The 21,955-nt window shown below is 43.4% G+C and overlaps 1 protein-coding gene across 5 annotated transcripts in view; it reads left to right on the top strand.

The window, feature by feature from the left end:
• The first annotated feature begins 21,185 nt into the window (after nt 1-21,185).
• The window catches only part of hdac7a (histone deacetylase 7a), a 74,452-nt gene continuing 73,682 nt past the window's right edge, over nt 21,186-21,955 (top strand). For 3 of the 5 annotated variants that reach the window (XM_042299487.1, XM_042299485.1, XM_042299490.1), the window contains exon 1: nt 21,186-21,489. In XM_042299487.1, coding sequence (XP_042155421.1) covers nt 21,471-21,489 — 19 coding nt within the window. In that variant the 5' untranslated portion in view covers nt 21,186-21,470. The remainder of the gene's footprint in view (nt 21,490-21,955) is intronic. The other 2 variants (XM_042299488.1, XM_042299486.1) reach the window with 1 other exon arrangement.

Here is a 21,955-nt window from a genome sequence, read left to right as displayed (position 1 = left end):
AGTTCAAGAGTCGAAGAAGAGGCAAATCTGTTGTCCACATCTAGAATGAGTTGAGATAGCTCTGATAAGCTTTTAGTGCGCTTTTCTTTGTCATGCGCCGTGTATGAAATTATTTGGCCCCTTAGATATGCTTTTAATGATTCCCACACAGTAGAGTGAGACATGTCAGGGGTGCAGATGATCTGTAAAAAGACATCAATGTGAGTTATGTATTTTTTAAAGGCACTACAGGATAGTAGTAGTGGGTCAAGTCGCCATGCGCGTTGTTACACAGTACTGTCCGGAAAGTGGATAGCTAGCAGGACAGGTCTATGGTCTGAGATAATGATGCGGTGATATTGGCTATTAGTTAGAAGATGAATAATTATATTTTCCAGCAGGAAAAAGTCAATTCTGAGTTTGAGCGGTGGACTGTGTAGCAGTGGGATTGCTCCTCCTCCATGGATCAGACAAATTATAGGATTCTAGAAATGAGTTGATTACTGAACCTGATTTTGAAATAACATTGTTGGGCTGGATCTGTCGAGACTTGGATGTAATACACAATTGAAATCTCCACCCAGTATCAAATGATGAGAGATCAGGTCGGGGAGTGTTGCAATGTGGTCTGAGAAAAATTGAGCGTCATCTCAATTAGGACCATAGAGGTTAGCCAGAATAACCTCTATGCTAAACAATTTCCCCATCACCATAACACAATCTGCCATTAGTATCTGAAATGACTTTGGAGGAGACACACAATGTGCCTTTTCTGATAAGGATGGCTGCCCCTCTGACTTCAGCACCTAAGTTGGAGTGAAATATTTGGTCTACCCATCCTCTCTTCAGTTCATCATGGTCGCTGGACTGGAGATGGGTCTCTTGGAGAAAAACAATGTCCGGATTTAAAGACTTAAGATGAGCACACACGCGTCTATGCTTGACCACAGGGTTAATTCATTTTACGTCCCAGGTGATAAAGCAGGTGGTGCCTGGAGTATGTGAATTAGGCATAGTCATAGTAATCGTACTAACATTCATTTGTAATCACATGGCCAGTGTGCTGAAAAGGTCAGAGTAATGAAAAATAAATACAAGAAAATACCCAGAAAACCTTGGACCCCTGTGTTGGCCTTGTTGCATCTACCTCTCCTAGACTAGAGCAAAATACTACCATGTTAAACCGAGCCTCAGTATAGCTCTATCCAACTGTGTTCTCTAATGTGTCTTATGCATATTTGAAGGATAATAACAATATTCACTACCGGTCCAAGGTTTTAGAACATCCTACTCATTCAAGGGTTTTTATTTTATCTTAACAATTTTCTAATAATAAAAATAATATAATAATAATAGTGAAGACATCAAAACTATGAAATGGCACATATGGAATCATGTGGGGCGGCAGGGTAGCCTAGTGGTTAGAGCGTTGGCCTAATAACCGGAAGGTTGCAAGTTCAAGTTTTGCATTCATGACAGCTTTGCACACCCTTGGCATTTTCTCACCTGGAATGCGTTTCAATTGACAGGTGTGCCTTGTTAAAAGTTATTTTGTGGAATTTCTTTCCTTAATGCATTTGAGCCAATTAGTTGTGTTGTGACAAGGAAGGGGTTGTATACAGAAGATAGCCCTATTTGGTAAAAGGCCAAGTCCTTATTATGGCAAGAACAGCACACTTGCACATCATCATCTGCACATCTATCACTCCAGTGTTAATGCTAAATTGTAATTATTTCACCTATGGCCCTGCATGTCCCCAGGCACCCTCATTTGTTGACTTCTGTGATCGAAAAAGCCTTGGTTTCATGCATGTCAACATCAGAAGCCTCCTCCCTAAGTTTGTTTTACTCACTGCTTTAGCACACTCTGCTAACCCTAATGTCCTTGCCGTGTCTGAATCCTGGCTCAGGAAGGCCACCAAAAATTCAGAGATTTCCATACCCAACTATAACATTTTCCGTCAAGATAGAACTGCCAAAGGGGGAGGAGTTGCAGTCTACTGCAGAGATAGCCTGCAAAGTAATGTCATACTTTCCAGGTCCATACCCAAAACAGTTCGAACTGCTAATTTTAAAAATTACTCTCTCCAGAAATAAGTCTCTCACTGTTGCCGCCTGCTACCGACCCCCCTCAGCTCCCAGCTGTGCCCTGGACACCATTTGTGAATTGATCGCCCCCATCTAGCTTCAGAGTTTGTTCTGTTAGGTGACCTAAACTGGGATATGCTTAACACCCCGGCAGTCCTACAATCTAAGCTAGATGCCCTCAATCTCACACAAATCATCAAGGAACCCACCAGGTACAACCCTAAATCTGTAAACAAGGGCACCCTCATAGACGTCATCCTGACCAACTGGCCCTCCAAATACACCTCCGCTGTCTTCAACCAGGATCTCAGCGATCACTGCCTCATTGCCTGTATCCGCTACGGATCCGCAGTCAAACGACCACCCCTCATCACTGTCAAACGCTCCCTAAAACACTTCTGTGAGCAGGCCTTTCTATTCGACCTGGCCCGGGTATCCTGGAAAGATATTGGCCTCATCCCGTCAGTTGAGGATACCTGGTCATTCTTTAAAAGTAACTTCCTCACCATTTTAGATAAACATGCTCCGTTCAAAAAATGCAGAACTAAGAACATATATAGCCCTTGGTTCACTCCAGACCTGACTGCCCTCGACCAGCACAAAAACATCCTGTGGCGGACTGCAATAGCATCGAATAGTCCCCGCGATATGCAACTGTTCAGGGAAGTCAGGAACCAATACACGCAGTCAGTCAGGAAAGCAAAGGCCAACTTCTTCAGGAAGAAATTTGCATCCTGTAGCTCTAACTCCAAAAAGTTCTGGGACACTGTGAAGTCCATAGAAAACAAGAGCACCTCCTCCCAGCTGCCCACTGCACGGAGGCTAGGTAACACGGTCACCACCGATAAATCCATGATTATCGAAAACTTCAACAAGCATTTCTCAACGGCTGGCCATGCCTTCCTCCTGGCTACTCCAACCTCGGCCAACAGCCCCCCACAGCTAATTGCCCAAGCCTCTCCAGGTTCTCCTTTACCCAAATCCAGATAGCAGATGTTCTGAAAGAGCTGCAAAACCTGGACCCGTACAAATCAGCTGGGCTTGACATTCTGGACCCTCTATTTCTGAAACTATCCGCCGCCATTGTCGCAACCCCTATTACCAGCCTGTTCAACCTCTCTTTCATATCGTCTGAGATCCCCAAGGATTGGAAAGCTGCCGCAGTCATCCCCCTCTTCAAAGGGGGAGACACCCTGGACCCAAACTGTTACAGACCTATATCCATCCTGCCCTGCCTATCTAAGGTCTTCGAAAGCCAAGTCAACAAACCGATCACTGACCATCTCGAATCCCACCGTACCTTCTCCGCTGTGCAATCTGGTTTCCGAGCCGGTCACGGGTGCACCTCAGCCACACTCAAGGTACTAAACGATATCATAACCGCCATCGATAAAAGACAGTACTGTGCAGCCGTCTTCATCGACCTTGCCAAGGCTTTCGACTCTGTCAATCACCATATTCGTATCGGCAGACTCAGTTGCCTCGGTTTTTCTAATGACTGCCTTGCCTGGTTCACCAACTACTTTGCAGACAGAGTTCAGTGTGTCAAATCGGAGGGCATGTTGTCCGGTCCTCTGGCAGTCTCTATGGGGGTGCCACAGGGTTCAATTCTCGGGCCGACTCTTTTCTCTGTATATATCAATGATGTTGCTCTTGCTGCGGGCGATTCCCTGATCCACTTCTACGCAGACGACACCATTCTGTATACTTCCGGCCTGTCCTTGGACACTGTGCTATCTAACCTCCAAACGAGCTTCAATTCCATACAACACTCCTTCTGTGGCCTCCAACTGCTCTTAAACGCTAGTAAAACCAAATGCATGCTTTTCAACCGTTCGCTGCCTGCACCCGCACGCCTGACTAGCATCACCACCCTGGATGGTTCCGACCTAGAATATGTGGACATCTATAAGTACCTAGGTGTCTGGCTAGACTGTAAACTCTCCTTCCAGACTCATATCAAACATCTCCAATCTACAATCAAATCTAGAGTTGGCTTTCTATTCTGCAACAAAGCCTCCTTCACTCACGCCGCCAAACTTACCCTAGTAAAACTGACTATCCTACCGATCCTCGACTTCGGCGATGTCATCTACAAAATAGCTTCCGATACTCTACTCAGCAAACTGGATGCAGTCTATCACAGTGTCATCCGTTTTGTTACTAAAGCACCTCATACCACCCACCACTGCGACCTGTATGCTCTAGTCGGCTGGCCCTCGCTACATATTTGTCGCCAGACCCAGGTCATCTACAAGTCCATGATAGGTAAAGCTCTGCCTTATCTCAGTTCACTGGTCACGATGGCAACACCCACCCGTAGCACGCGCTCCAGCAGGTGTATCTCACTGATCATCCCTAAAGCCAACACCTCATTTGGCCGCCTTTCGTTCCAGTTCTCTGCTGCCTGTGACTGGAACGAATTGCAAAAATCGCTGAAGTTGGAGACTTTTATCTCCCTCGCCAACTTCAAACATCTGCTAACCGATCGCATGCAGCTGTACATAGTCTATTGGTAAATAGCCCACCCAATTTTACCTACCTCATCCCCATACTGTTTATATTTATTTACTTTTCTGCCCTTTTGCACACCAATAGCTCTACCTGTACATGACCATCTGATCATTTATCACTCCAGTGTTAAATCTGCAAAATTATAATTATTCGCCTACCTCCTCATGCCTTTTGCACACAATGTATATAGACTCTCTTTTTTTCTACTGTGTTATTGACTTGTTAATTGTTTACTCCATGTGTAACTCTGTGTTGTCTGTTCACACTGCCATGCTTTATCTTGGCCAGGTCGCAGTTGCAAATGAGAACTTGTTCTCAACTGGCCTACCTGGTTAAATAAAGGTGAAAAAATCAATAAACAGAAAAGGAAGACCCAGAGTTACTTCTGCTGCAGAGGATGAGTTCATTAGAGTTACCAGCTTCAGAAATTGCAGCCCAAATAAATGCTTCACAGAGTTCAAGTAACACACAGCAAATGTTTAGAGGAGACTGTGTGAGTAAGGCCTCCATGGTTGAATTGCTGCAAAGAAACCACTACTAAAGGACACCAATAAGAAGAAGAGACTTGCTTGGGCCAAGAAACATAAGCAATGGACATTAGACCGGTAGAAATGTGTCCTTTGGTCTGGAGTCCAAATTTTTGGTTCCAACCGCCGTGTCTTTGTGAGACGTGGTGTGGGTGAACGGATGATCTCTGCATGTGTATTTCCTACCGTAAAGCATGGAGGAGGAGGTATGATGGTGTGGGGGTGCTTTGAGGGTGACACTGTGATGTATTTAGAATTCAAGGCACACTTAACCAGCATGGCTACCACAGAATTCTGCATCGATTTGCCATCCCATCTGGTTTGTGCTTAGTGGGACTATCATTTGTTTTTCAACTGGACAATGATCCAACACACCTCCAGGCTGTATAAGGACTATTTTACCAAGAAAGAAAGTGATGGAGTGCTGCATCCGATGACCTGGCCTCCACAATCCCCCAACCTCTACCAAATTGAGATGGTTTGGGATGAGTCGGGCACCAGAGTGAACGAAAAGCAGCGAATAAGTGCTCAGCATATGTGGGAACTCCTTCAAGCCTGTTGGAAAAGCATTCCAGGTGAAGCTGGTTAAGTGAATACTAATAATGTGCAAAGCTGTCATCAAGGCAAAGGGTGGACATTTGAAGAATCTCAAATAAACAAATAAATATTTTATAACACTTTTTTTGTTTACTACATGATTCCATATGTGTTATTTCATAGTTTTGATGTCTTCACTATTATGTATGTCCCCCCGACCAACCCCATCCACTTGGGATACAATAATTGGAAAACAAACCCAGTATAATTTAACATTTGTATGAATGTAATCCTCGGTTAAACATCCTAACAAGCCAGAACACCAAAAAATGACTGGCAAATGCTTGGTAATTAATACCTGTCCTGCAGTATTAATTACCGTCTGTACAACCTAAGCACTAAGGCGGACCAACCAGTCAAATAGTAAAGAATAATACAGGTGGTCCTTTGGGAGTATAAACTTGTTAGTATTAAACATGCTCACAGTATGTTGGTAGGGTATCCTATTAAGACATGGACAGAGAGAGCTCAGTGTCTATCTGTAGGTAGGTTGACACCCATGTTTTCAATCCCACTGTCAAGAACTCCCTTATAATCTGGTCCCAATTCCCAAAATCACTTTAGCTTTAAACAAGCAAACTGCTTCTCTCCATTAACATCTAATCTTATTATAGTTCACCTTTATTTAACCTTTATTTAACTAGTTGAGAACAAGTTCTCATTTACAACTGCAACCTGGCCAAGATAAAGCAAAGCAGTGCGACACAAACAACAGAGTTACACATGGATTAAACAAGTGTACAGTCAATAACACAATAGAAAAAAAAGGAACGTGTATATATACAGTGTGTGCAAATAGCGGGAGGCGGTAAGGCAAAAAAATTGGCCAATCTCTTCCCAGCATCACAGATTGACACGGCATTCCAGTTCTGACATAGGAATGGTCTGGTGTTTTTTTGTGACACATTTGTCTCATTCGATGCTCTGAGGGTTGACCCTAATATTCCCAATATCCACTTTTTTAGATACCTGCAAACTCTCAGCTTTGCCAAAAAACATTTCCCTTAATTTCTACACGAGCCCACTAAATAAATAAATCAAATCACTATGTCCAGTCGAGAGGTGCTTAGATCTTAACCCGTATCTGAAGGGCACAATCTCCAGATTATATGACATAATACAGAACATTAATCCCGCCTTCCTTGGCAAATTCTAAATCTGCATGGGAGCAAGACATGGGTGGCGAGCTGCCCGACGATGATTGGTAACAAAGTATTGAGCATATCCACATCTCATCATTTTGAAAAGGAATGGGCTCATTCAGTTAAACATTTTGCACTGTCTCCATTACTCTAATGACAGATTGGCAAAAATATATCAAAATAATGACCAAGTGTTTGACATGACACCAGTGTCCAGTGACTGTGGGACACATTTTGGTCATGCCTATCTTTGAGTGGCTTCTGGGACCCCATTTTGAGGCATTCTCACATATGTGTAATACAACTGTTAGCCTCAACCCATTCACTGCTATTTTTGGGGTACATCCCCTAGACCAGGATACTACCACACATCAGGTGAATGTGATAGAATTGACCTCGCTGCTAGCTCGCCGTCTTGTCCTCTTTCACTGGAAGTCTATAAATAAAATAATCTATAAATAAAGTACAAAAAAATTAACAAATAAAAATAGAGATTATGGCCACTGTGGTCTTGGGGACCTTCAATGCTACAGAAATATTTTGGTACCCTTCTCCAGATCTGTGCCTCGACACAATCCTGTCTCGGAGCTCTACGGACAATTCCTTCGAACTCATGGCTTGGTTTTTGCTCTGACATGCACTGTCAACTGTGGGACCTTTTTATATAGACAGGTGTGTGCCTTTCCAAATCATGTTCAATCAATTGAATGTACCACGAGTGGACTCCAAAGAAGTAATACAAACAACTCAAGGATGATCAATGGACATAGGATGCACCTGCGCTCAATTTCGAGTCTCATAGCGAAAGGTCTGAATACTTATGTAAATAATATATTTCTGTTTAAAAATCTTTTTATTAAAAACAAAACAAATTTAAACCATTTTAGATTAAGGCTGTAATGTAACAACGTGGAAAAATGTAAGGGATTTGAATACTTTCCGAAAACATTGTAAGTGCCTTTACAATGGGGTATGATAGTAGGTGCCAGGTGCACCAGTTTGTGTCAAGAACTGCAACGCTGCTGTGTTTTTCACGCTCAACAGTATTTGTGCGTGTGTGCGTGCACATTCTGGAGCAAGTCCAGGGGCGGGTATTTCTAACCCTGCTGTCAGGGCCTAGCTACAGTCAGACCGTGGGAATGTGGTTAAGGATTTCTGTGGTATTTTTAATGTTTGTTATTAAATACTCCCACATGGGGCCATGACCAAACCCTCTGCCCCCCCCTCTCTCGCTCTCTCCTTCTCTTCCTCCCCTACATATTTTTCTTTCCCGGCGAGGAAAAGCTCCCTGGATCCGATAACAGCGTGGCTCACGTTACCGTGGAGATCCGGGAAGAGCAGCTGACAACTGTTACTGCAGCTGGAGAAGTGAAGCATCCATTGTCACTGCCAAGAGGCACACTATACTTTATACCAGCCCCACCCTGCACACCAGCTACAGTATACAGGTAACTGCCAAAATAAAGGAAACACCATCATAAAATCTCTTAAATGGCTTTGAGCCGCCAGACTAGCTTCAATGCGCCTCGGTATAGATTCTACAAGTGTTTGGAAATTCCATAATTTGGTATTTTGTTGGTGGTGGTGGAAAACACTTTCTCAGGCTTAAGTTTTACATTGGTTTGAGATCTGGTGACAGACAGGCACACACCCTATGCTCCTTTTTAGACCCCTCTTTCAAAGTCAGAGATCTATTCTAGCCAGGACAGTAAAAAATAATAGGCAACTAGATATTTTTTATACATGACATGATGTTAATTGTTTAAGTAACTCAGGAACAACACCTGTGTGGAAGCACCTGCTTTCAATATATTTTGTATCCCCCACTTACTTAAGTGGTTCATTTATTTTGGCAGTTGCTACATGTAGCTGCTATATCACTGGCTTGCACTGGGAGGAATTTGTCAAAAAATGTATCTGTTTGTGATACCAAAGCTGGACAGTTTCAGTTGTTTCAGCGAGACATTTCCCACATTACCCAGTGGGATTCCCAGTTAGATATGGACCAACAAGTGATACTGTGTCCATTAGCCAACGCTAAGCAGACAGAATTGAACAAACCTCAGCAGCCTATTTAGCCAGTGAGCGACAACCCTCCTCTGAACACAGTTCTGCATGTGTAATTTAACATCACTTCTGTTTCTGTCTTTTGCATTACACTGTCTTATGATACTCATAGGATCCTACATTCTTACTTGGCATTTGTTAGTTTTGAAATGCATGTATACCGTAGATATTCTGGGTGATCTATGCTTTGCGGCGTATTCATCCCTCCTTGCATGTTTATAAGCAAAATATCAATGATTCCCTCTTTGTCTCTGTGGACACTCAATGCCAGCCATAAATGTACTTAATCATTCACTACTTTCCCCCCCCCAATGTTTCCCCTCAACGATCTATTTTTAAGGATGCACGCAAGAGAGCATTCACAGAGACAGAAAAAACCTCTTTTCCACACAAGCAGCCAAATTTATCCTTGTGGTTTTCCGTGTGTTTATTTTCATTTCTGGAGGGACAACATATCTGCGGGAAAACCAAAAGCTGAGGGCTGGTGCTTTCCCTCTATGGAGTGTAACGCTGGTAAAAATAGGACGTCTTTTTTGGGGACTGGAATTGGGATTGAAATGTGTATCCCAGGGGTTTGCTCAGATTGCATGATGGGGAATCATACTTTTATCACTCCACAGAAAATGTTTTTTTTTTTAAACTCACCCTCTAGACAATAGAAACTGGAACATTGTAATTGTCCATTTGAAATCCCAATGATTTATTGTATAACTGTCACGTAACTTTTCTATGGAACAGCAGCTCTTTTTCCTCAATTCCACTGCTCTTCATTCCAGCTGATTACATGTTGACGGCTGTAACTGTAAGAAGTATGTGTGGGTTGAGAGGAATTCTGTCATTGGAAAATCCTCCTCTGCTGTGACTTTTGGTTTGAATTATGTTAACTTCTTCGGGATCAAATCAAAGTTTAATTGTCACGTGCGCTGAATACAACAGGTGTAAACCTAACAGGGAAATGCTTACTTACAGGCTCTAACCAATGGTGCCAAAAAAAATGTGTGTGTGTGTGTGTGTGTGTGTAGGTGTAGGTAAGTAAAGCAATAAAACAACAGTAGAAAGACATTTGAAAAAAAGAGTAGAAAGGCTATATACAGACACCTGTTAGTCAGGCTTATTGAGGTAGTATGTACATGTAGGTATTGTTAAAGTGACTGTGCATATATGATGAACAGAGAGTAGCAGAAGCGTAAAAAGAGGGGTTGGCGGGTGGTGGGACACAATGCAGATAGCCCGGAAGGGAAGGGATCAGTGTCCCTTCCACGGGACGGTTGAGCTAACGTAGGTAACAAGAACATTTCCCAGGACATAGATATCTGATATTGGCAGAAAGCTTTAAAATCTTGTTAATCTAACTGCACTATCCAATTTACAGTAGCTATTACAGCGATACCATGCTATTGTTTGAAGAGAGTGCACAATTTTGAACAAAGTTATTAATAAACAAATTAGGCATATTTGGGCAGTCTTGATACAAAATGTTGATCTAAAATGCAATGGTTAATTGGATCAGTCTAACACTTTGCACATACACTGCTGCCATCTTGTGGCCGAAATGTATACTGCACCTGGGCTAGAATAATACATTATGGCCTTTCTCTTGCTTTTCAAAGATGACGTTACAAAAAAATACAACATAATGTTTTTTTGTGTGTATTTTACCAGATCTATTGTGTTATATTCTCCTACATTCCTTTCACATTTCCACAAACTTAAGTGGAAATGTTTCCTTTCAAATGGTACCAAGAATATGCATATCCTTGCTACAGGCAGTTAGATTTGAGAATGTAATTTCAGGCGGAAATTGAAAAAAAGCGGTGGATCCTTATTAATTTCAGGAATCCATGGCCACTACATCAAGGGGCACATTAAGCACAGCAGCACACCAAATACCAATAGACCCTGGATAACTGGCAGTCTTGGACTGGCCTACTGTACCATGTTTACCTCTGAGTTAACAAAGGAGAATTCTATAGGAATCAAAGGCCCATTCCACTCTAAGTTATCCATAATTAGAATGTCTGTAGTCTGTGTGTATGCCAGTGTCTGTCAGTGTGTCCATCTGTCTGTCAGTGTGTCTGTCTCCTCTCTGTCCAGCTCCAAATTGCATACCAGCCTCCACAGCCTGTCATCATTTCACTGCAGCGGCGGGGAGATGGAGTGGAGAGAAGTGGCTGTCGTCGCTGGATTGGTGACTGGATCTTCTGGTGAGTCAAGTCTCTCTGCTGCTCCTGGATGAGACGAAGACCTGGCTGGGGATAACAGGTTCGTATTGGCTTAGTGTCACATCTAGAGGCTTGTCTCTGTTAGTGACAGTTTCCTCAATGACTTGTCATCTCCCTCAGAGATCATAGTATTCGGCAGCAGTCAGGGTGCAGACGGTTGGCCGGTCTTCTGTAGGGGCCGGCCAGATAGTGTAACTGTGACTAATAGAAAACATAGAATCACGCAGCATGCACAAACAAAGATGTGCCTGTGTGTCTCCAGAGCTGGGAATGGCCCAGATGATTGGCTGCAAGAGGAAATCATTTCCACAGTTGCTGCTCCATTTCATATAGAGGGGTTTTGTGTGCGTATTTTGTTCCGCATGTCCTCATTGTCTCCAGTTGTAGGCCTTTACAGTGCCTTGCAAAATAATTTATACCCCTGGGATTTCTTCACATTTTATTGTGGGATTACAAAGTGGGATTACTCAAAATATTTAAAGGTCAAAGTGGTTGATTAATACACATTTGATTACTAAAACATAGTTGTTGCATACACATTCAGCCCTTTGTTCAGGCAAGCCTACATTAGTTCAGGAGTAAAATTTGGCTCAACGAATCACATAAGTTACATGGACTCACTCTGTGGGAAATAATAGGGCTTAACATTATTTTTCTAATGACTAACCTTTCCTCTGTCCCCCATGCATACAACATCTGTAAGGTCCCTCAGTCAAGTACTGAATTTCAGGCACAGATTCAACTACGAAGAACAGGGTGATCCTCATGAAGAAGGGCAGTGATTGGTAGATGGGTAACAATAACAAATCAGACATTGAATATCTCTTTAAGCATGGTCAAGTTAATAAGGATGCTGTGGATTATGTATTAAACCACCCAGACAGCTCAAAGATAGTCATACTTCTGACCTGAGCTGCAGGACAGGAATGAAACTGTTTAGGGATGTTACCATGACGCCATTAAAACAGATACAGAGTTCAATGGCTGTGAGAGAACTGAGAATGGATCAACAACATTGTAGTGACTCCAGAATAATGACTTAAATGACAGTGAAAATAATACAAATATGCAGAGGAAAAATTCCAAAACACTATTTTGTATGCGACAAGGCACCAAAGTAATAATGCTTAAGGATACACTTTTAGGTTTAAATGCATCACTGAGTAACTGCCCCCTTATTTTCAAGCGTGGTGGTGGCTGCATCATGGTATGGGTATGCTTGACATCAGCAATTCCTGGGGAGTTTTTCCAGGATAAAAGGACAGGAGATGGAGCTAAGCACAGGCAAAATTCTAGAGTAAAACCTGCTTCAGTCTGCTTTACACCAAACACTAGGAGAGGAATTCACCTTTCAGCAGGACAATAACCTACAACACAAGGATAAATGTACACTGGAGTTGCTTACCAAAAAAAGACAGTGACTGTTCCTGAGTGGCCAAGTTACAGTTTGACTAAAATCTGTTAGAATTTCTATGGCAAGACTTGAAAATGGCTGTTTAGTAATGATCCCCAACATCTCGACAGAGGTTGAAGAATTCTGAAAAGAATAATGGACTAATATTGCACAATGCAGGTGTGTAAAGCTCTTAGAGACTTACCCAAGAAGACTCACAGCTGTAATCACAGCCTAAGGTGTTTTATAACATGAATTGACTCCGCGCACTGAACACCCCTGCACCAACTATTTTAGTTATTTAATTCCTATGAATCTTAATTCCTATTAAAATGCTAAAAATGTTCTTCCACTTTGACATTACAGAGTATTTTGTGTAGATTGTTTGCCAAAAAATGAACTGCAGTATTTTAATCCCACTTTGGTCAACTGAAAGAAAAAAAACGTTTTCATATTTTTATAGGGGATATGGTATACATGGATACCTCTCAAAGGGGCTAGGAAATATTATTGAAGGTGCCTTAAGAATATCAGCCACCTTCAGTCTGTGAGTAGAAGTGTAAAATAAGGTTATAGACTATAGTAGAGCAGCCAGATGTATTTGATGACTAGATGGTGGTGCTATTACTGCTGGGTCTGAAGATGAGGGTGTAGCCCCCAGACATGTTACAGTATGGAGGACTGCAGTCATGACGGCAGGCTGCAGCAGCCACAGAGTCAGGGCTGTGCTGTCTTACAGGAAATGACTTCACAAGGTGCTGGGACCTCCACCCCTCTCTGGGGTTGGTCTCTCTGGTCCCTCTCTCTCTCTCTTGGGCCGCATCCTTCAGTTCAGCCTCAGACAGCCTAAAGTGGGTTATTTATTTGAGTTGCCTGTGAGAGTTAAAAAAGGAATGTTTCAGCAACATAAAACGTTTCCTGTTTTGATGACTCCCCTCTGAAAGTATTCACTCTGCAGAAAAGTCCCTGAAAAAAGAGCAGTGATGGTCTGCAAAAAAAATGTATTTATATTTATTTAATTGAATCAAATCAAATTTGATTTGTCACAGGCTTTGTAAGCAACAGGTGTAGAATAACAGTGAAATACTTACAGCCCTTCCCAACAATGCAGAGAGAAAAATTGTAAAAACATAACACAAGGAATAAATACACAATGAGTAACAATGACTTGGTTACATACATAAGGTACAGGGGTACAAGGTAATTGATGTAGATAGCCTATGTACATATAGGTAGGGGTAAAGTGACTAGGCAACATGATAGATAATAAACATTAGTAGGAGCGTGTGATGAGTCAAAATAGTTACGTGCTAAGGGGGGGTCAATGCAGATAGTCCCGGTAGCTTTTTGATGAACTATTTAGCGATCTTATGGGTTGTGGCTATTGACGCTTTGCTTATTGGATGGCTCATCGGAGGTCGTAGCGGGATTTCTTATAAGTGTCTGGATTAGTGTCCTGCTCCTTAAAAGCGGCAGCTCTAGCCTTTAGCTCAGTGTGGAAACAGAAACAGTCCTGTACCACGTGTACTGTGTTTCTTAAAATTCCTGTATCTTTGCACGTGACAGGGTCGTTTGATTACTTCATCAGTAGTGCCTCTATGCAGTTGCAGAATTGGTGATGTGAGACAGTGTGTAGTTCCTCAGTCTCTGTCTGCAGCTTCACACGATCAAAGCTGTCTGAACCCCCCCCCCCCCCCCACCCCCAGCCAAGCCCTGTGGGACCCTGCTGCTGCTAACCTAGTGAATGGGGAACTGACTGTATCTGGGCAGAGCCTTGGCCCCTGGCTCTCTCCCTCCTCTGGGTCTGTCCACCCCTCACATTCCTCCCTCCTCCTGCCTGAGCTCTGCAGCTGCTCCTCTTACTCATGCTGCTGCATGAGAGAGAGAATTTGGTTTGGGGGGCAGTTGTTATAATATGTATGCTTAATACACTATATCCAAAAGTATGTGGACACCCCTTCAAATTAGTGGATTTCGCTAATTCAGCCACACCCGTTGCTGACAGGTGTTTACAATCAAGCACACAGTCATGCAATCTCCAAAGACAAACATTGGAAGTAGAATGGCCTTACTGAAGAGCTCAGTGACATGCCACCGTCATAGGATGCCACCTTTCCTACAAGTTAGTTGGTCAAATGCTCAGCTGCAAAGTGGTAGGCCACACAAACTCACAGAACGGGACTGACTTTGCTGAAGCGCAATGCGCGTAAAAGTCATATGTCCTCTGTTGCAACACTCACTACCGAGTTCCAAACTGCCTCTGGAAGCAACATCAGAACAAGAACTGTTCGTCAGTCGCTTCATGAAATGGGTTTCAATGGCCGAGCAGCCACACACATGGCTAAGATCACCATGCGCAATGCCAAGCGTAGGCTGGAGTGGTGTAAAGCTTGCCGCCATTGGACTCCGGAGCAGTGGAAACGCGTTCTCTGGAGTGATGAATCACGCTTCACCATCTGGCAGTCCAAAGGAAAAATATGGGTTTGGTGGATGCCAGGACAATGCTAATGTTTGGTTCAGGCTAGGCCCCTTAGTTCCAGTGAAGGGAAATGTGAACTCTACAGCATTCAATGATATTCTAGTTGATTCTGTGTTTCCAACTTTGTTTCTACAGTTTGGGGAAGGAACATTACTGTTACAGCGTGACAATGCCCCCGTGCACAAAGTGAGGTCCATACAGATATGGTTTGTCAAGATCGGTGTGGAAGAACTTGTGGCCTGCACAGAGCCCTGACCTCAACCCCATCGAACACCTTTTGGATGAATTGGAACGTCGACTGCAAGCCAGGCTTTCTTGCCCAACATCAGTGCCCAACCTCCATATTAATGCCCATGATTTTGCCATGAGATGTTCGACGAGCAGGTGTCCACATACTTTTGGTAATGTAGTGTACGTAGGTGGCACTGTGCATTATCATTTGTGTGTGTTCATGCTTATGGCATTTACCAACTGTGTTAATCTGCCAAATCTCTTCAAGCACCATGTTTGCACGATGTTATAATTATTTTGCAAGATAAATGTTTACTTGGCTGAGGATCTGAAATAGCTGTGTCTCTGACAGACAGGCCACAGCTGACTGGAACAGCAATCCCCCATCCACACAACCCAACCCACGCACACACACGTACAATCCCTCACCCAGTCTCTCACACAAATACCTTAGTGTGTCTAAAGCACATTTGTCTCTACCAAACCATAGCCTTTTCTGATGTCTTTCTAAAACCCCTCCATGTTCCTCCTCTACATTTACGGCTGGACCGACCGGACGGTGGGGAGAACACTATCCAATCAGCCTCTACATGCCCTGAGACAACTGGCTCTGCTGGCCCCTGGAAGATCCAGCCTCTGGTTCCTTGCTGCCATTTTCCTTCCTCTGTTTCTCCCAGACTCGCTCTCTCCATGGGAATTTCAGTAACAGGGGAAAATGATTTTCCTTCTGACCAGAAGTACTACACCAATGTCTACTGGGATTAATTAATGAAGCTAATGTGCACAGACGTAATAACGATAAAGGTCAATTAATAGTCTGTCAGATACGTCAATATTAGGAGGACAGTAGGACATTGAGTATGCACAGGGTGTGTGTGTTCATATCTTTGGTATAGGTGTGTGCGTGCGTGCTGGAGAGAGTATTATGTGTGGCGAGAGAAACCACGCTCTAGTTTAGCACTACTCTGTAGGGAAGAGAAAAACATGACCCACTGGGCAAAAACTGGTGGAATCAGTGTTGTTTCCACATCATTTCAACCCCAAAAATCCATGTGATGGCGTTGAATCAACATTGGAAAAAGTATTCAACGTAAGGCCATTGTATATTTTTTTCATTACATTTTTTTTCACCCAACTTATAACCTAAATCCAATGACATGGTGAAATGTTTTGTTGATTTCACGTTGAATTCACATTAGTTGATAACTGAAGCAAATGGAAATCAAAACTAGACATTGAAGTGATTTCTGTGCCCAGTAGTGACCTTTTGTGGTGCACTGCTCCCCAGCCTGGTCTCATAGACAAGACGTAACATAGTAAAAGTGAATCCGTGACACTCAAATTAGCATGATATTTTACGTTTGGTATGGTTGCATAAGAGAGAGAGTTTTGTTTTTGACTTAAGAAACCATCTCACCACAGACAACTTTAGGATTGTAGCTCATTAGCAACTTAAACTACTTTGTACTTATTAGCTACTTTGGAACTACTTGGCATGTTAACTAACCCTTCCCCTAACCCTTTAACCTCTAAACTTAACCTCAGCCCCTAACCCTAACCCCTAGCCTAGCTAACATTAGCCACCTAGCTAGAATTTGTCACATACAGTCTTGGGCCACAACTGGCAGTACATTTAGCAAATTCGTAACATATACGAAATGGGTGATGCACATACGCAAATGAAGACATACCGAAAGATATCATACTAAATGGAATGTCTCACATTTGTGACTCGTTTCAGGAAACTATGCATATGTCGCGGGTCACTACTTCACAGGAGAGCCATTGTACGTTAAATTAATTTAAAAAATCTAAATACAGTTTTTGCTAGAAATGTCTTCTGGGAGCTCGTGAATTCACTCTGGCGATCTACTCCGATACCAGAGCACTCTCATCTGAGTGTGTCAGAGTGCAGAATACCTGACAAATGTACAAATGCTCAGCACCCGTTGAATATGGCCAGTGTCAGTAAACGTTGGCAAAAAAGCGTAAATTGTTGCCAGCAGCACAGTTGCAGTCATCGACACTCTGGATAACATAAAAACATCCTGCTAGGGTGAGTAAAACGGTCAGTGTGCAGTTCTCTCACGTTAGCTAGTTAGCTTGAGTACTTGACTGTTAGAACAGAATGCTCAGATCAAATATTGTTGGCGCTGCGGTCCAAGACACTGCATCTCAGTGCTAGAGGCGTCACTACAGACCCTGGTTTGATCCCGGGCTGTATCATAACCGGCCATGATTGGGAGTCCCATAGGGCGGTGCACAATTGGCCCACCATCATCCGGGTTAGGGGGGGGTCACCGATCCCGAAGAGTCCCAACCCCTTCACATAATGTGCACCCTAACTTCTATTTTGAACATCCATTGATGCAATTTCTCTCTCATTACTGGAAACCAAGGTAACCTTACTCCATAATTGATACAGTGAATAATGTTGAGAAACCAGAGTATTGCCACATACATAAATCTAAAAGTAGGTCAAGATGAAAAGTGTTTCTAAGTCTTTTCCATAAACATGCTGATCTAATGGTGACCTACAAAAGCAGATGGAGTGGGGGCCCTCTACAGTCGCCTGGCTGTTCCGCCCCAAATGCCTGTTGGCTGTACAGGAGAAGAAAAGAGCACCAGCGCTTTAAAATCGCCTTCTCAACACACCTTTATGTTCTGTTCACTTTTTTTTCCTGTTCTTAATAATGTTTTTGTTTGAGTTCTGGCCGTGTCAAAATTAAAGCGGGATTGAAACTATTTCCCAACTAATTCCTCCTCCTCCGTGAAACAAAGCGATAGAATACATGTTTTTATCCAACTGTTGTTGTTGTTTTTTCCAACAGCAGGTAGATATGTTCCACTTGGTGGAACAGAAAGAGTAGGCTCTCTGAGTGAGCAGCAGCAGCCCAGGGTCTCTGTCTCTATGGAATCCAACAGGAATCTCAGAATCATTACTAAGGTCAGGGGGTCAAAGGGTTATGTCTGCTCTTCCATCACAACCACGACCAGCATTAATTAGTATTATCCACCATGGCCTCTCAACTCAACTTTCTCAACTCTCAGGACCAGACCAAGCCGATTGGACCTGTGCTCAACCATGGTTTGACCATGTGATCCAGTTGAGGACGACAGAGGGGACATGATGTACCAGAGGAAAGGAAACAGTCAAAGGAAACAGTCTTCTGGAGATGTTAAACATCCTCTTGTGTGACTGATATTGGTGTCTAATACATGGTGCAGAAGCATCCAAAACATGTTGTTAAACCCACCACTATGTCCTTGAGCTGAGAGCTCTGTCTGCTGCAATCATCAGATATGGCCTTAAAGATGGGCCTCAGAGATTTTAACCCAGGCCCAGGCAAGCATCTGCAGCCTGGGCAATAGGGAGGGAGGGATTGGACATGGAGGACGAGAGAAGAGCATGCATTCTTGCTCTGTTCTGGTTGCATGTGAAGCTGAAGGCTACATAGCGTTACTGTGGTTCTGTGTGCTGTAGTGAGTCAGGCCTGTTTCCCAACAGCACCACATACACAGCCGGACCAGACCACACAGACACCAGGACCCCGCTGGGACTCTCTGCCCACCTCTCACAGAATCTCTCCCTCTTACTCTCGCTGTGTGTGTATTAATCCCACAGGACTGTTTCCTCTGTCATTCTATGTCCTCAGTTCCCCATGTTTTTCTTTCCACCATATTGTTATTTAAATGTTGAAGATTCTTTGTCAGTATGCGTAAGAGGAAGCGACAAATTATACTAGAAATGAAATAGGAGTCTGCAGCTGAATGCACAGTGATCCAAAAACAATCTGAGCATTGTTATCATAGGGGTAGATTTATTTGACTGGTTGTAAGGGTTGTGTACAGGCCAATATTAAACCAGATGAAAGCCTAAATGAAGCAGGAGAAAGGGAGGTTGACTTGGTTCCAGCCCAGAGAAGGAATTCCTCTTTCCCAAAGGGGAGTCGTCACATGTCGATTTTTTTAATGTTGCATTTTACAAGGGGATTGTAACGGCGCTCGTTTCAGGATACAGTGAGGGAAATGTAAAATAAGACATCCCCCTAGCCACTGTCATACAGTTTAGTTTTAGAAATCCATGGTTCACTAATTTGTGTGATGAAAATAAAGCTAATAGACATAGTAACATATACAGCAACAGTCCGTCAGTGAAACATTCCATTCATACTCTAAGGCTTCCAAAAGGGTTCTTTGGTTGTCCCCATAGGGGAACCCTTTTTGGTTCCAGGTAGAACTATTTTGGGTTCCATATCGAACCCTCTGTGTAAACGGTTCTACATGGTACTCAAAAGGGTTCTTCAAAGGGTTCTATGGGAACAACCGATGAACCCTTTTAGGTTCTGGATAGCACCTTTTTTTTCTAAGAGTGTATGGGTTCCGCTCCACAGACCCCCCCCCCCAGTCTGACAGATCAGTACCTATCCTTAGTGGCTTTCTACTTCTACACTCATTTAACTGTGGCCTTTAGCATCGGGTCAACATCCACCTAGACTAGAATGATATATATTCCACACCATGTTCTCTAACCGACAGATCTACAGTATCATGAAATCTAGATTCAGAAAATAATATTTTCACATTACATCCCCTACACTCAGATTCAAAGATTAAGTTATTTTTCAAATACTGTGCATTCTCCATCAACCACACGGTTGCATGGTTCCAATTTTTGGAAGTAAACATTGCGTAAGAAGAACATGTACATTCATTCCACATCTCTTTCAAAGCGGTGTACATTGTAAGCAGGGCTACAGGGAGTCTAGACTTAGTGCCTCCTCTCTCCTGTCAGTTGGAGAGCGGCGTTAGATGTAAGGCTGAGCAGAGAGGTTGGTAAACTAAACAGAGGGGAGAGGACACAGATCAATCACTGCAAACATCACACATCCACATCTGTAGGTGTTTGTGAGTGTGCATGTTACGTACCCACTCTAGTAGGACCTCAGCCCTGTATTTAGTCTTGTTAATGATAAACACGTTCACTGTGTTTGCCACGCTGCTCTGCCGACAGTGACGCACAGCATTGTTTTATTTTTCCAGAATGAAATTCATCTGGCTTGAACAGTCTTCATAACCTGCAGCCAATTTATCATGTCGTATTACAGTAATGAATGTGAAGGGCTTGGACTGGTTTTGTTAATGGAACTCTGCTCTCTAGTTTGATCCACAAGACTGCAGACTAATTAGTCAATCTGACCCAGTCAACAGTTTACTAACAATTAGCTAATCATCCCATCTACTATCAGCTCTCCACAGTGCGAGACGGGCAGCGCCACAAGAGACATGTTAATCCATGTCCCCCTGGTTCACCTTTCCCCCTGGAGAAGAAATTGAATTAGGGTGAAATCCATCCCCTTGTGTGTGCAGTCAGACTGGGGACAGACTACTGCCTGTTGTGGCCCAGCAGCAAAGGCTAAACAGGGAGTACTGGGGGAGCTACTGTTATCACAAGATATGATGTGTGTGTGCATTCCTAGCAGTGAAACAGTGATGTTGGTATACAGTAGGACAAACAGCAGGGCTAAACATCTCTTATCTTTACCATAGTTGTTTTGTATATCATTGTTTGCAGTTGAGGCATAGTTTGTTTTCCATGTGGATGTCATTCTTTTTGCCCTTTTAAATGATTTTTGCATCTGTGTGTTGCCTCCTGATATAGTGTTTCCTGCCATTGTCTTTAGTAGACTGCCTCTGGCCCTCTCTGAGCAGTGCAGGTCCCTCCTACCTTAACCCCCCTCGCCGCAGCTCTGCTCTCTCACACACACACACACACACACACACAACACACACACACACACACACACACACACACACACACACACACACACACACACACACACACACACCACACACACACTACACACATCGCTACACACACACACACACACACACACACACCGCTACACACATCGCTACCCACACTTTAATCCTCTCTTTCTCTTCCTCTACTCTCCGCTTCAGCTTCTGAGGCAACTCTGACATAAGCTGCCCCAGAGTCAGCAATAAGGGGGGCAACTGCGTACAGGCTGGGCATACGTGTGACTGTGTGTGGAGAGTCCACCAGTCAGCTCAGAGTGGTTCATCTCTTTCTCCCACTTCCTCACTCTCTCCCTCTGTGTCTTTTGTTCCCGCCCCTCACTTTCTCCCTGCTAGCCTGGATAGAGGGAGCTGACCTGCATGCTGTGGACTGGATATGGCGTAGAGACACCCTGACGCTAACCTAACTGGATGTTCACCCTACGAACTGGTAAGAGCCTGCTTCAGCTCTACTCTAACTGTGATAGTATGCACTGGGAGAAAAGGATTGCAAAAGGGTTCTTCGGCTGTCCCCCTTTTGGATTCCATGTAGAATCCTCTGTGGAAAGGGTTCTATATGGAACACAAAAGGGTTCTACCTGCAACCAAAAAAAGGTTCTTCAAAGGTTCTTCTCCTATGGGGACAGCCGAAGAACCCTTTAAGGTTCTAGATAGCACCTTTTTTTTCCCCCACGATTGTGGAAGGAGAAAGTCTCTGTGTAGAAATGCCTTATTTTGTGTGTGAGAACTGGCTGTTAATATAACAAGTCACTGGCGTAGTAACTTTGTTCTATGTAAACTTTAGTTTTTTTTAAGTCCGTGCTTTAGATATTAACTTAGTACCCAGTAAAAGTGCTCTCTCACTCTATCAGTCTCGCCCTTTCCCTGGCTTCTTTCCCTCTCTTCTCTTCTCCCCC

This window comes from Oncorhynchus tshawytscha, linkage group LG16, assembly GCF_018296145.1.
Source record: "Oncorhynchus tshawytscha isolate Ot180627B linkage group LG16, Otsh_v2.0, whole genome shotgun sequence".
NCBI classification, from domain to species: Eukaryota; Metazoa; Chordata; class Actinopteri; order Salmoniformes; family Salmonidae; genus Oncorhynchus; species Oncorhynchus tshawytscha.
Note: the sequence above shows the minus strand (reverse complement) of the source record. Positions and strands in the feature narration are given on the sequence as shown.